General features: G+C 46.0%; 1 protein-coding gene across 2 annotated transcripts in view; it reads right to left on the minus strand.

Annotated features, from left to right (window-relative positions):
- Window positions 1–2,754: 2,754 nt before the first annotated feature.
- The window catches only part of EDRF1 (erythroid differentiation regulatory factor 1), a 70,364-nt gene continuing 57,685 nt past the window's right edge, over window positions 2,755–15,433 (minus strand). For both annotated transcript variants that reach the window (XM_069753963.1, XM_069753961.1), the window contains 4 exons: window positions 15,193–15,346; window positions 13,372–13,487; window positions 7,332–7,480; window positions 2,755–4,423 (listed from right to left, as the gene is read on the minus strand). In XM_069753963.1, coding sequence (XP_069610064.1) covers window positions 4,252–4,423; window positions 7,332–7,480; window positions 13,372–13,487; window positions 15,193–15,346 — 591 coding nt within the window. In that variant the 3' untranslated portion in view covers window positions 2,755–4,251. The remainder of the gene's footprint in view (window positions 4,424–7,331; window positions 7,481–13,371; window positions 13,488–15,192; window positions 15,347–15,433) is intronic.

Genomic DNA, 15,433 nt, shown 5'->3' on the forward strand with positions numbered 1-15,433 from the left:
GGGACACGGGCCACACTAAGGCACCACATGGCCCGGGGAACACAGTCCACACTAAGGCACCACACGGCCCGGGGGACACAGTCCACACTAAGGCACCACACGGCCCGGGGGCCACGGGCCACAATAAAGCACCACACGGCCCGGGGACACAGTCCACACTAAGGCACCACACGGCCCGGGGGACACGGGCCACACTAAGGCACCACATGGCCCGGGGAACACAGTCCACACTAAGGCACCACACGGCCCGGGGGACACAGTCCACAATAAAGCACCACACGGCCCGGGGACACAGTCCACACTAAGGCACCACACGACCCGGGGGACACGGGCCACACCAAGGCTCCACACAGCCCGGGGGACACGGGCCACACCAAGGATCCACACAGCCCGGGGGACACGGGCCACACTAAGGCTCCACACAGCCCGGGGGCCACGGGCCACACTAAGGCTCCACACAGCCCGGGGGACACGGGCCACACTAAGGCTCCACACAGCCCGGGGGACACGGGCCACACTAAGGCACCACACGGCCCGGGGACACAGTCCACACTAAGGCACCACATGACCCGGGGGACACGGGCCACACTAAGGCACCACACGGCCCGGAGGACACGGTCCACACTAAGGCACCACACGGCCCGGAGGACACGGTCCACACTAAGGCACCACATGGCCTGGAGGACACGGTCCACAGTAAGGCACCACACAGCCCGGGAGACACTGTCCACACTAAGGCACCACACGGACTGGGGGACACGGGCCGCACTAAGGCACCACACGGCCTGGGGGCCATGGACCGCACTAGGGCACCACGAAAAATGGGGGACACAGGCCTCACTAAAGCACCACACGGACTGACTGGGGGCCACACTAAGGACTGTGGAACATGGGACGCACTGAGGCACCACGCAGGACAATAGCAGCACTAAGGCACCACATGGCATGGGGGACACGGACTGCACTAAGGCACCACACGGCCTGGGGAACACAGGATGCACTGAGGTACAACACAAGCTAATGGCGGCACTAAGGCACCATAAGGCCCGGGGAAAATGGGCCGCACTAATGCACTACACGACCCACGGGACAATGGCAACATTAAGGCACAAGACCCGCTGGACAATGGCAGCATTAAGGCACCACATGATCCACAATACAATGGCAGCATTAAGGCACAAGATCCCCGGGAAAATGGCAACATTAACATGTAGAAAAGCCGCGGAGACACCATCACACGTTTCTCAATGCAAGCAATAAATAGCCAGGTCTTTCACCGGGAAGGAACAACCACGGGAAGGGCAGCATCCAAAAAGGAAAACCACCTATGCCAAAACATGGTATCCATCCACAGACAGCTGTTTCGGGGTATTTGCCCCTCATCAGTGTGGAGTAGGAAACTGGCTATTAGGAGCAGTGCCTAGTGTCAGCAATAAGGCACCACATGGTCCACGGTAAAATGGCAGCATTAAGACACAAGATCCGCAGGACAATGGCAGCATTAAGGCACAAGATCCGCGGGACAATGGCAGCATTAAGGCACCACATGGTCCACAGTATAATGGCAGCATTAAGACACAAGATCCGCAGGACAATGGTAACATTAAGGCACAAGATTCTTGGGACAATGGCAGCATTAAGGCACCACATGGCCCGCGGGACACGTGCAGCATGTGTGTATAAAGGACACTTTTATTTGGTGGCCTCTGAAGATACAGCTTTTGGCCGATAGACATCTCGGGTGTAGGACTCGTGCCACAGTAGCCTCCATACTCCTGTTCCCCTGCTGTACAGCATAATGGCTGTGTAACTTTACTATTATCCGATCCGCTAATCTTGGAGACCGGTATAGAAATGCTGGAATACCCTTTTAAACAGGTCTGAATGTTTTTTGGATAACTCTGTTCCCATGTACGGGAGCCGCTCACCTCTAAAAGCCTCCCGAGAACCTGCTGATAGTGGGAAAATACAAGGTTGCAGCGAGAGAATTCTCTCCATTTTTATGGCGTCACATTAAGAGTCGCCTAGTGATAATACAGCCCTGCGTGACTGTTCCCTATTAATATATTCAGCTCCCCGCCCCGAAATAAGGGAAATGTCACACCTGCACCATACGGAGAAAGAAAAATGCTGAATGCTGCTGGCGCCACTCCGCAAGCTGCTATAAAGAACTTTATTCTCTAGTTTACAAATGGCAGCTTCTCCGAATAATGCCCTTGTGCATATGGCGGAAAAGCAGTCTGTCTTTATGGGACGTGAGCATTCAGCTACTCCACACGCCACGAGGGATTAGCGATACGTAGGTAACGTTCAGCAGTGCTGTATTAGACCCGGCCGACATTCTTCCAATCTTTGCTTCTCTGCAGATTAAACTTTGATGTGGTCTGTGGTCATAAATCAGCAGAGAGGAGCTCAGAAAAAGATGGATAAAGTCACAAACTATCCAGGTAACGGGCTGACTGATTCTCAGTTGACTCATTCTGCAGCCAATAATAGACAAGGCAACAAAAAAGATAAGAGATAGCAAATGGTGAGAATTTGCTTTTAACACTAGCCAACTGCACAGGTGATTTTAAATTTTAGCCTCAAAATAAATATAGATATGTCTGTGCAACATTTCGGCTCTAAATGAGCCTTTCTCAAGCCCAATATATATATAAGTGTGTGAGCTCCTGGTGAAGCCACTTACCTCCTGTGGTGGAACATCTTCGCCCAGAAAGTCTTGGCTTATACTCAACAATCACCGCGGTTTTAATAAATAAAATATTATAACTTTATTTAATAACAAGCTATTCACATTTGCAGGTTGAGAAAACGTTTTATACTATCGCTTTGAGAAACCGCGTCCAGGACGTACCGGGTGCTGGGCAGACAGGGGCTCGTTCCCCATCATCCTTCATCTATTCCCGGCAATGGTTGACCTGAAGGTGGGCCGATAGAAGAACAGTAACACGTGGCAATTAAATGTCATGTGAATATTTGGGGTCTCCGAGAGGAACGTAAAGGAGTGTCCTATACAGAGAGGTCTGTGCCTGCATTGGAAAAATACATTTACCAATTATCGGCACACGGATATATGAAAAAGTAAAGGCACCCCAGCCGTATTGTGCTTCACCTGTACAAGCCACAAACCCCAGCAAAAACCAATAGGTGGCAGAATGTGTGCGGGAACTGTATGCATCTGGTGCCACGTGCTGCTTATTTGGCCACACAGGTTGTCGTGCCCCCTGAGATATTGTGCTCCGTTTAGATGTAAAGAGAGCATAATTTGGCCACAAGACATTTCACCAGAATAAATCGGACACCAGTAGTGTAAAGCATGGTGGCAGAAGTGTTTGAGACTAACTGTGCATTTAATAAACACGTCAAAAGTTGCATAGATTAAAAATAATCCTCAACGGAAAAGTGAGAGACCAAATGGCATCCTTAAATGAGATACTGATATGTTAAAAAAAAAAAAAAAAACACATTTACATGGGGTGTCCAAACTTATTCACATAACTGTATCGCTCTCTGCAGACCTGCTCTGACGTCTCCATTTTTACTTGGGGTTGTAGGTTGTATCCTGTTCAAAAAATGCGTCATAACTTACAAATCACTGGAGGGCCGACCGTTGGGACCTCCCATCAATCCTGAGAACGGGGCGCTGAATTCCCCTGAGATAGGCAGGGCATTTGCATCACTACCCCAATTCTTCTCGAAGGGACCACCGGGAAAAAGGAAGGGCTGCACTCATGCTTCTCATACCTCTGGAGTCTGATGGGCAAGTCAGAGCCCTGATCTCCAGATCTAGGAGGGTCCCAGCGGTAAGACCTCCACCGCTCAGCCAGTCGTTACCCAACCTCTAGATAGGTGATAGCTTTTAGTGTTGGGGATTCATCCTTTTAAAATAGCAGGATGTTACAATCTACCTGGCGTAATGACTCCATTGGTGCCACGTCTCATATAAATGTGACGGATCTGCAGCTCTATAGACCGCTATAGTTATTTTTTTCGTTTGGCACAGTGTAACCCCCCCCCCCCCAAAAAAAAACATTTAAGCAGTGCAGGGGCAAATGTCTATCAGGAAGAATAAATAAAAGAGAAAATCTGTATGTCCCCAAATTCAAGACACGTGGCAGCCGGGCACTGTGTGTGGATGGGTCACCCCGAAGATCTCACACTTCGATGGCGAGAAGAATGCAGCAAAGTGGAACAGACCAGCAATTCCGGTGTAAGCAAGGCACGGCGTCCGCTCTGTACGGTGCGTCGTTACGGAACGACAGTCTCGTTTTCCTCGCTCTTTGGTGTGAGCTGATCCAGGACGTTGATGAGCACGCTCAGTCTCTCGCTCAGCGTGGAGCACTTGTTGGTCGAAGCCCTTAACAGACTGGAGTAAACTTGCTTGTAGTTTTTCAGAGAGGCCTCCTCATCGGCCGGATTACTGGAAGACAAATCACAGAAGGGTCAGAGCCTGCATTACACGAGTGCTTATAGCTGAAGGCATCTCAGCAGGACCGGAGGACCATCTGATGTCTACGGGGTCCTCCCAACTCTTCTGTCGAGAGTCCAGAAGCAGCCGCTTTCTCTTCATTGGAAACCCAAACGCCCGGAGAAACCTGTCTGACCAAGTCTGAAAAGTTAATCATAAGTTTATTAACTTTATTTCCTAATAATTATTTGTCTATGGTAAAAGTGGATGATAATATTAGGATTAGCGACTGCCCTGCTGGCAGAAACCAACATCGCCAAATCTTTTTCTAATGCCACATTGGCCAAGTAATTAACCGGATGAGTAATGGATGTGCAGTTTGTGCTGTTAGCTTGCAAAATCGTGTGGACATTAAAAGGGATTTTTCCCAAAATCTCAAGTTATCCCCAAATAAATGGATAAGGGGGGCAACTTACTGGTCACTGTGGGTTCAAAGTGGGTGAGCATGCTACATTTCCTTTATATACGCAGTTTTAAAGAGCCTATTTAAAGGGGTTCACCACGATGGACAATCCTTACTTTTAAAGAGGATTCCCTTACCAATATGCTGAAAAAGATTAAATAAATAATTTAAAAAAGTGTCTTCTATTAGAACCATCTCCGATCAGCTATAAGGGTACTTTCACACTGGCGTTTTTTTTAATACGTCGCAATGCGTCGTTTATGGGAAAAAACGCATCCTGCAAAGTTGTTTGCAGGATGCGTCTTTGCCCCATAGAGTTACATTACAGACACATTGCGACGTATTGACACACGTCACAACCGTGTTGCGACGGTTGCGCCGTGTTGTGGCGGACCGCCGGGAGCAAAAAACGTTAAATGTAACGTTTTTTTTGCAGCCGACGGACCGCTTTTTCCGACCGCGCATGCGCGGCCGGAACTCCGCTCCCACCTCTCAATGGGGCAGCGGATGCGCCGGAGAAATGCTAACGTCGGAATCTCGGCCCGACGCAATGCGACGGGCCGAATCCGACGCTAGTGTGAAAGTAGCCTAAGCTGCAGGTTTATGGTTTCCCTGCAGCGCCACCACAGGGTAAATGAAGTATTACACAGTGCCCATTAAAATCAATGTGTTGTCTACATAGTGCAGGACAGGACGGGTCCTCCAGAGTGAGAGACGCTCTTGGTAAATATCATTTCTTCATCCTTAATATGTGTTTTTTTTTGTTTTGTTTTTTTTTTAAGTGGGCAACCCCTATCAAATATTAAATACTAGATCTAAAAACTTTCTAATCCTACTAATTCCTCTAAGCCGGACCCAACTCAAATTCTAGTACTATGACAACTATTCCTGCTTAGTGAGGCAAGATGAACAGTCATGTAGATATTTTCTTAACACTTTCAGACAACTTCACGTCCTTCCTCCCTTTACACTTTATTTTCCCCTGGTAGTTGCTCTATTGTCTAGGATTTGGCTTTTTTTCCTGCCTCCGAGTGCGACCATTGGCCCCTTTTTCCCCAGGAATTGATCTAACATTATAAACATCCTATGCTCTAGGTGGGAGAGATCACCAGTCAGATAACACATGAAGTATGGGGGGCTTCAGTGTTACACAATGGTTATGTATGAATCTGAAGAAGGTTTCCTGCTGCTGCCCCTGATCTATTCCTCCGTGCGCCTTGACAGCAAAGAGCGAGCCGCTTAGAATTGATGACAGCGCCCCATACATAAAACTAATTTACCTCTGCAGATTAGTGATCCTGGCAGCAAATACAGTGTATATAAAAGAGATAAAGACGTGCAGGTTTCCTTATATTGCGCCTTAAGCTGATGAAATATCATGACACCAGAGAGCAGAAACAATTACCAGTTTTGGACAATTACACTAAACAAGCATCTCTTTAGGATGCGGCGCAGGCATGGGTGAAATATGGCGTGCGACTATTGCCATCTTGTGGATAACTCGTGCCCGCGTGCTTTATAGGCAACGCTTAAACCCGGCTAATGAGCTTTTAAATCTTGTTCATACAGGAGACGACTTGGATCGAACGCCGGAGGTTACTGTAAATGTGCTGCAGTTATGGTGGTTTATGGGATTTGAGGGTACTTGAACATTGCGTTAGAAGGTTCTCTCAACCAGATGGACACCTTTCATATGGAAAAAAAAGGGGTTACCTTTAGTTAATAAAATTGCAGTCTGAAATATTTATTAATTTTCACACCACTGAAATACAGTATGCGGAAAGTTTCAGATTACTGGGAGTGTCTCTCCCTGTAATATAGGCTGGATGTGAGCTGTGCATGTATCCATGTTACTGGTTGCCTTCACTAAATCATATCCTGAACGTTATCTCTGCACTTTTTTTTTTTTTTTTTTTTTTTACAGCCAGTTTTCTCTGCCCTCCCAGTTACTGTACATGCTTTCTCCAGTCTCAATAGAGAGGTCTGAGTACAACCTCCTCTCTACGGTTATGACTACCACTGCGCAAAGGGATTGGGCAGAGTGGAGAGAGATGGCAGGACAGGAGACGGATTTGTAACATTTTTGCAGAGCACTCAGCCTGGGAAAGGCATTTAGAGACGCTCTACAGTAGCAAAAAAACAGAAAAGTTTCAATGAAGACCATTTGGAAAGCTGCTTAGCATTTGCTACAATTTTGCCAGAAATTGGTGCAAATTGTAGGGATAACTTTAAGACTTTAATTCCTGCTGCGCTAACACCCAAATAAAATACTATATATTTTAAGACCCAAGCGCCTTCTAACAAATTTGATGCATTTTACTCCAACGTACTGTGGTTTACGCCTCGTGTGTGAAATGTCAGTCTGATGTTTGGGTTCCCGTCCATCGCCATCATTTCCACCGCAGGCCGTCGGCAAACTTAACTTATAAGTTCCTCGGGCTGGCATTCACCCCTTACCTGCTCTTCTTCTTTGAAGATAAAAGCTTTACAAATTGTAAAAGAACGAAAGACAATCGAGACTCGAAAATATTCACAAGTTTCACAACTTCTTCCATCCGGAGGTTCCCCGGGGAGTCGGCGGCCAGCTCTTTCCCTTCATTCGGAGCCTGTGCAGGAGAAGGATGTAGAGATACATAAGGAGGCAGGTTGTTCTCCAGACTGATTGCCCTTTCTCAACACTCGGCTGATGGTGAATAAACATTGCACGAGACACCATTGCTTCCGACACTGCTCTGCTGCTGAATATCAATGGGCGGCAGATGGGCTTATTAATGTAATACATTCCCGGGCCATTCTGCGCTAGTGGATCCTCTAGGACAGAATGTAAAGAACCACTGATGGATTGTAGGAGATTAGTGGGGTTTTATTCCATATCTTTTGGCTCAAATCACATTTCTGTGCACCGCTCGTAAGAACAGTCCTTGCAGTAGGAGGAAGGGAGAGCCGCTGCAACAAAGCCATAGCTGGGACAGTACTGCGAGCTTGGGCCACTTGATTAATCCACATCCAACACCAGCATTATATTTTTATTTTATTTTTTTAAGTGGGAGAAGAGGTGATTGATTTAAAAAAAAAAAAAAAAAAAAAAACACAGCCCAGCTATTGTAATTTTTTTTACATTTTTATTGATTTGCTTAGGTAAGATCCTCAGCTTAATACTGTACCAGCACTGTGGCTGAAATTAAACTAAGTCTCATTCCTACACTGCACAAAAAAAACCAAAAAAACTGTAACCCTTCACGACATGTGAGACATATTTATGTCATCGGCCATGTCCCTGCCACATCCTTGAGTATATACTTATTTGCAATGCATACAGTACCTTCAGAGAGGAAGAGGACTAGAATTCTATAGTGCCACCTATTGTAAGCAGCAATCCTAACAGTCAATGTCGACCCTTTAACGAGCCTTGTCACATGAGTTAGGATAAAAGCCAAACCAGAATCTCAATTTGCAGACACGGTGTTTCGGGGTACTGCCCCTCCTCAGTGCAAAGTGAGATCTGGTTTGGCTGTGTGAGAGGCGTCTGACCGATATCCAAGAAGTATAATTTCTTCTTGTGGAGAGTGACATGTTAAGAATGCCGAGATGAGGAGACTTAAAGCCGCAATGCTCCTCTGGGGAATATGCAAATATTCAGAGAGTCAGCCAAATCAGATCTCCACTTTGCACTGACGAGATGCATTACCCCAAAACACAGTGTCTGCAAATAGAGATTCTGGTTTGGCTATTATCCTAAGTTATGTGACAAGGCTCGTTAAAGGGTCGACATGGACTGTTAGGATTGCTACTTCCAATAGGTGGCACTAGAGTTCTAGTCCTCTTCCTCTCTGAAGAGACAATTAGCATATTTCCCAGAGGAGCATTGCGGCTTTAAGTCTCCTCATCTTGGCATGCTTAGCATGTCACTCTCCGCAAAAAGAAACCACACTTCTTGGATCCCAATGCATACAGTGAAATATTTGGAATGTTTGCCACTTACCCTAAATGAGTAATATTTTTTTTATTAGGGGACAATACAAATATCTCGCTGAGGATCTGTTTATACCAAGGAAGGTGACGGGCACAAGGGGGCATTCTTTGCGTCTGGAGGAGAGAAGGTTTTTCCACCAACATAGAAGAGGATTCTTTACTGTTAGGGCAGTGAGAATCTGGAATTGCTTGCCTGAGGAGGTGGTGATGGCGAACTCAGTCGAGGGGTTCAAGAGAGGCCTGGATGTCTTCCTGGAGCAGAACAATATTGTATCATACAATTATTAGGTTCTGTAGAAGGACGTAGATCTGGGGATTTATTATGATGGAATATAGGCTGAACTGGATGGACAAATGTCTTTTTTCGGCCTTACTAACTATGTTACTATGTTACTATGTTACGATTGGGGCATCTTTTTTTTAATTGAATTATTCAAAATATTTATTTTATAATATATATTATTTTTTTTTATAAAATGAAACCGGTCATCTGATTCATGCCGCCCAAATCACAGGCAGTCAGAATTAGAGCCTGGTATGCTTTTAGGAGTCGAAGTGCTTCAGAAAAAACATAGTTTAAAGATCCAGCTGGGGACCGTAAGCAGAGACCAGACAGACTAGTTTGGCTCCACCTTTGGCCAGCTCTTCCCAGCGCCGGAGGTGAATAGAGATTTCACTATCGGAAAGACCTATCAAATTTTAATTTTTCTGAAACATACCTGCCTGCAATTTTACAGCCAGACTGATTCATGCTGCCTGCAGTTTGGGCAGAATTAATCAGATTACAGTTTGCCAATTTTTTTTTAACCTATATTTTTTTTTTGTTTTACTTTTCTTTTGTCCCATTAGGGAGCTTGAAGCTCCGATTGTCTGATCCCTTACATAACCATTTATGCTGTGGCAGACCTGCGGCTGTCAAACTCCTTAGATGCAGTGGTTTCTATTGACAGCGGCATTTAAAGGTGTCATCTCTGATCTAGGTCACAGCAAAGGGATATTGGCTGTATATTGCATCCTCCATACCCTGCTGATGTGTCCCGTCATCACCAACGTTTGGTCCACAGCTACATTTTTTTTTTTCGGCGTGCTGAATGCACCACCTCAGCAGGGTATGACCCAATGATCATGGACTGCAAGTGGTGGTGGAGCAGCAAGAGAAAAGTGAAGGGCTCTAGTCTATCAAGTGCATTTTACTATTTTAGGCAAATTGTGTTTTTACATTTTGTGAAACTTTTGACGGAAAGGTGTGCTGCCATGAGATTTACACTAGAGAATAGGATGTAGGAGTCACGATCATCACAGCTGGCCTGGCACAGATCTGCATTCCTCCGCCATACCAAGTCTATGTACAGTGGGGCAAAAAAGTATTTAGTCAGTCAGCAATAGTGCAAGTTCCACCACTTAAAAAGATGAGAGGCGTCTGTAATTTACATCATAGGTAGACCTCAACTATGGGAGACAAACTGAGAAAAAAAAATCCAGAAAATCACATTGTCTGTTTTATTAACATTTTATTTGCATATTATGGTGGAAAATAAGTATTTGGTCAGAAACAAAATTTCATCTCAATACTTTGTAATATATTCTTTGTTGGCAATGACAGAGGTCAAACGTTTTCTGTAAGTCTTCACAAGGTTGCCACACACTGTTGTTGGTATGTTGGCCTATTCCTCCATGCAGATCTCCTCTAGAGCAGTGATGTTTTTTGCTTTTCGCTTGGCAACACGGACTTTCAACTCCCTCCAAAGGTTTTCTATAGGGTTGAGATCTGGAGACTGGCTAGGCCACTCCAGGACCTTGAAATGCTTCTTATGAAGCCACTCCTTCGTTGCCCTGGCGGTGTGCTTTGGATCATTGTCATGTTGAAAGACCCAGCCACGTTTCATCTTCAATGCCCTTGCTGATGGAAGGAGGTTTGCACTCAAAATCTCACGATACATGGCCCCATTCATTCTTTCATGTACCCAGATCAGTCGTCCTGGCCCCTTTGCAGAGAAACAGCCCCAAAGCATGATGTTTCCACCACCATGCTTTACAGTAGGTATGGTGTTTGATGGATGCAACTCAGTATTCTTTTTCCTCCAAACACGACAAGTTGTGTTTCTACCAAACAGTTCCAGTTTGGTTTCATCAGACCATAGGACATTCTCCCAAAACTCCTCTGGATCATCCAAATGCTCCCTAGCAAACTTCAGACGGGCCCGGACATGTACTGGCTTAAGCAGTGGGACACGTCTGGCACTGCAGGATCTGAGTCCATGGTGGCGTAGTGTGTTACTTATGGTAGGCCTTGTTACATTGGTCCCAGCTCTCTGCAGTTCATTCACTAGGTCCCCCCGCGTGGTTCTGGGATTTTTGCTCACCGTTCTTGTGATCATTCTGACCCCACAGGGTGGGATTTTGCGTGGAGCCCCAGATCGAGGGAGATTATCAGTGGTCTTGTATGTCTTCCATTTTCTAATTATTGCTCCCACTGTTGATTTCTTCACTCCAAGCTGGTTGGCTATTGCAGATTCAGTCTTCCCAGCCTGGTGCAGGGCTACAATTTTGTTTCTGATGTCCTTTGACAGCTCTTTGGTCTTCACCATAGTGGAGTTTGGAGTCAGACTGTTTGAGGGTGTGCACAGGTGTCTTTTTATACTGATAACAAGTTTAAACAGGTGCCATTACTACAGGTAATGAGTGGAGGAAAGAGGAGACTCTTAAAGAAGAAGTTACAGGTCTGTGAGAGCCAGTAATCTTGATTGTTTGTTTCTGACCAAATACTTATTTTCCACCATAATATGCAAAAAAAAAAGATAAAAAAACAGACAATGTGATTTTCTGGATTTTTTTTTCTCAGTTTGTCTCCCATAGTTGAGGTCTACCTATGATGTAAATTACAGACGCCTCTCATCTTTTTAAGTGGTGGAACTTGCACTATTGCTGACTGACTAAATACTTTTTTGCCCCATTGTATGTCTACATCTGCTCAAGCATACAGAGCCCACAGTATATTTTCTTGATGAGGAAGTCGCGACTGCGGAGATGCAAAATGAAATTCATGAATGTGTTCCCGGAGGCAAAGAGGAAAGTGACAAATAGGCAGAGACACTGTAGAGGCTAATAAAATGCTGATCAAGTGCAGAACAGCAGCGACGGGTAAATGCAGCAGAGCCGGAGTCACCGGGAACAAGCTTCACAATCGTTTAGACAAAAATGCCCTTGAGATGATCCACAAAATCAACACAGTTGTCCTTGTGCTAAAAGGAATCAGCTCTGCTGTCTGGGTCCAGAACGTGGTGATGCCTGGAGGAAGACGAGCCACGAGCAGGTGACATCCCACGTACGAGGCACCTGAACTCCAACCTGTCACATCTACATGATGGGCAATAAATGTCCCATATGGCCTCCACCCCAACTACTGTCCCTGAACCCCATCTACTGGAAAGCATGCTAGGAGCTGGAAATAACTGGTCAACATGAACATATTTTTTTTTTTTAAATTGCTCTGTGTAGGATTTAATAAAAGCCTTCACGGCTCTTTTCTAGTGAAAAAAGTGTTGGCTTTTGCAAAAAAAAAAAAAAAAAAACGAATAAAGCTTTATTCCGCTTTGTGCATTCTTCCATGCTAATACCAAATGATCAGTGCCAGGTGTCTGACCTTCACCTATCTGATTGGTGGGAGGCCATCAATATTCTATACCCGGACAATCCCTTTAAGACTCGGCTATTAACATGTTTCTCGTTCAACCATTCAAATGATTGTTGCTTTTGTCTCATTATTTTGTGATTTTTTTTCGATATAATAGATGCACTTTCTTAACTACAAATTTTCTTTTAATAAATTGTGTCTTTTTTATAAGTGCATCTCTTTTTTTGCAATTATTTATGCATGTTTCATTATTTTCCTTTCCCCCCCCCCTAAATAATTGATGTATTTAATTTTTTTTGCAAAAGAATTTCTGTATATATTAATTATTTCATGTCATTTCAAAATTAATTTCTATATTTTTTCCCATTATTTCATACATTTTTCCCTAATAATTTCTGTGTCTTTTATTCATTTACATTATTGCAATAAATGTATTACTTGCCCCAAGCAGCATGGTAAAGGGGTTGCCCTAGAAGTTCAGCTTTGGGGCAGCTGGAGCCTAGCACAGCGCTCAGCACAGCGCTCAGCACAGCGCTCAGCACAGCGCTCAGCACAGCGCTCAGCACAGCGCTCAGCACAGCGCTCAGCACAGCGCTCAGCACAGCGCTCAGCACAGCGCTCAGCACAGCGCTCAGCACAGCGCTCAGCACAGCGCTCAGCACAGCGCTCAGCACAGCGCTCAGCACAGCGCTCAGCACAGCGCTCAGCACAGCGCTCAGCACAGCGCTCAGCACTGGAGAGTCGGTGGACAAGCAGGGCAGGGATTTATGATGATAGGAGGAAAGGTTTCCCATTCGGAGCACAGATGAGACACATTAGTAGTCGGCGTCCTAATTAGATGCGATGAGGAAGCCGCAATCAGCACTTTTCCGGTTTCACAAAACTTCTTACCTGATCACTTTCACACTCTGGTTCTGCATGAAGGACAACAAAAGCACAGCGCGTTTTCAGCATAATCTCCAGAGCTCCGTACAGGCTCTTCAGCTTCCCCGCACTGCTGCTCTGACCTGCAAATATTACCAATACGGAGCAAAGTGAGAAGCTAGAAGAAAAAGGGATTTTCAGAACAGTCGGGCAGGCAAGGGGGATGCAGAAGCGGCGGCAAGGGGGATGCAGAGACGGCGGCAAGGGGGTAGCAGAGCCGGCGGCAAGGGGGTAGCAGAGCCGGCGGCAAGGGGGTAGCAGAGACAATGTGCAAGCAGCAAAGGGTGGAAGAGCCACGGAGCGAGCAAGGTTACGAGGGACCTTGAGAGAGGACAAAAAACACGAGTCAGAAAGTGAGCGAAAAAGAGCAAGTGGTTAAAAATGAGAGAACGATCAAGTGCAAGGTAGAGATAGCGACAGATAGCAATAACAGGGCAGAGCGAGAATACTGATGATGGGGACAGGAACATGAGAAAAATATTAATAATTTATTCACAATGGTCGCCACAAAGCTACTGTAAAGAACTTCCACCAGGCGGTGGAGAAATAATAGTCAAACGGCTAGAAGAAATGCCACACCGCATGCACTACTTTAAAATCTGGTGCAATGAGAGGGAGGATTGGGGGGCGAGGAAGGATCGGGGTGGGGGGAGGCAAGGGAGGATCAGGGGGCAGGGATCTCGCATGATTTGGAGGATCAGTACAGTAGGAGCGCAGGATCAGGCTCCGCAGAGGATACCCATGAGGATGTATTAGCATGGTCAAAGGCACACAAGATTCCAGTAACTCGTGGCCGGCCGTCCCTGCTTCATGTTCTAACAGGATCTGTATTTCCAGCTTAAGCCCTCAGCATTTTCCTAGTGTTTGTATATCCACTTAGTGCGGCGTTCGTGCTCGCAGCCCAATCTCACAGCAGACACATTTCGTATCAGGACCTGTCACCAATTCTGCGGATTAGACCGGCGCTGCGCTACTGACACTATTTGGCATGAAGTGTGAACCAGGCTGAGCAGAAAAGCCCCTTTTCTTTACTCCTTTCTTTCAGCAACACAATTTTTCAGCTGAATTAATCGGATTTGCACATTTTGGGTAAATTCAGCCTGCAGGTTTCTAATTCCCAGGGTCAGGAGCCGCCCGTGTGCGGAGGTTTTATCGTAATGAGCATCGTTGTTTGCATGTTCCACACATGCTGCCTGTACATCTGCTCGTATAATGCCCTCTGGCAGGACACCCACCGCAGACATTGGCGGCAGCGCGCTACCACAGAGCAAATTAAAGTGGGTGAGGGGAGAAAAAGGATTTTGTTGAAGATGTCATTTTCACGCGAGTCACGCATTTTGCAATATGAGGGCGACACTCCCCGTATTGCTTACTGCACATCGTCCTCGTTAGAGGAACCTGCCAAACACTGACACCGGAAACCTCACCTAACCCAATAGCCATGGTTAAAGGGGCACAATCCTTCTGTATGCTCTAAAAAGGCCCCTTCAAACAATTATTAGGGGGTCTGCGCACAACAAACCCTGATAGCTGAGAACCATTTGCTAGTCCTTTGCTCCCAATTAAAAAAAAAAAGTGAAAAAAAAAATGATGGAATTTGCAGCGTTGTTTCCACACGTCATGTGTGAACGTACCACAATCTTTTTCTGATCTGGAGGAGGAAACAAAAAACATGCAGACGTGTGGTACTGCGGTACAGTCGTAATGCTTCACCCGCAGAGCTCCAGTACCAAACCAAAGACCCGTGTAATGGATCTATAGTGTTCAACAGGTAAAAGGGGCACTTACTGGACATCTGGAATTCAGCAAAGGCCACTCGCTCTAGCTGCACCCTGAGCAGTTCACATGGAGCGTCTTTCAGAAGCTGGAAGAGTTTCGCTGCCTTGCTATAATGAAGATCTGCCATGAGCCGATGCTGCTTCCTCAGGTGCTCATCGCCCACCTGCAATAAGACCAGGCGCTATTAGATTCACAGGAGCCAGTACAGAGGAATGCATTGCACTATGGCTTTATCCCTGCCAATGTATCG

This window comes from Ranitomeya imitator, chromosome 2 (assembly GCF_032444005.1).
Source record: "Ranitomeya imitator isolate aRanImi1 chromosome 2, aRanImi1.pri, whole genome shotgun sequence".
In the NCBI taxonomy this organism is placed as follows: domain Eukaryota; kingdom Metazoa; phylum Chordata; class Amphibia; order Anura; family Dendrobatidae; genus Ranitomeya; species Ranitomeya imitator.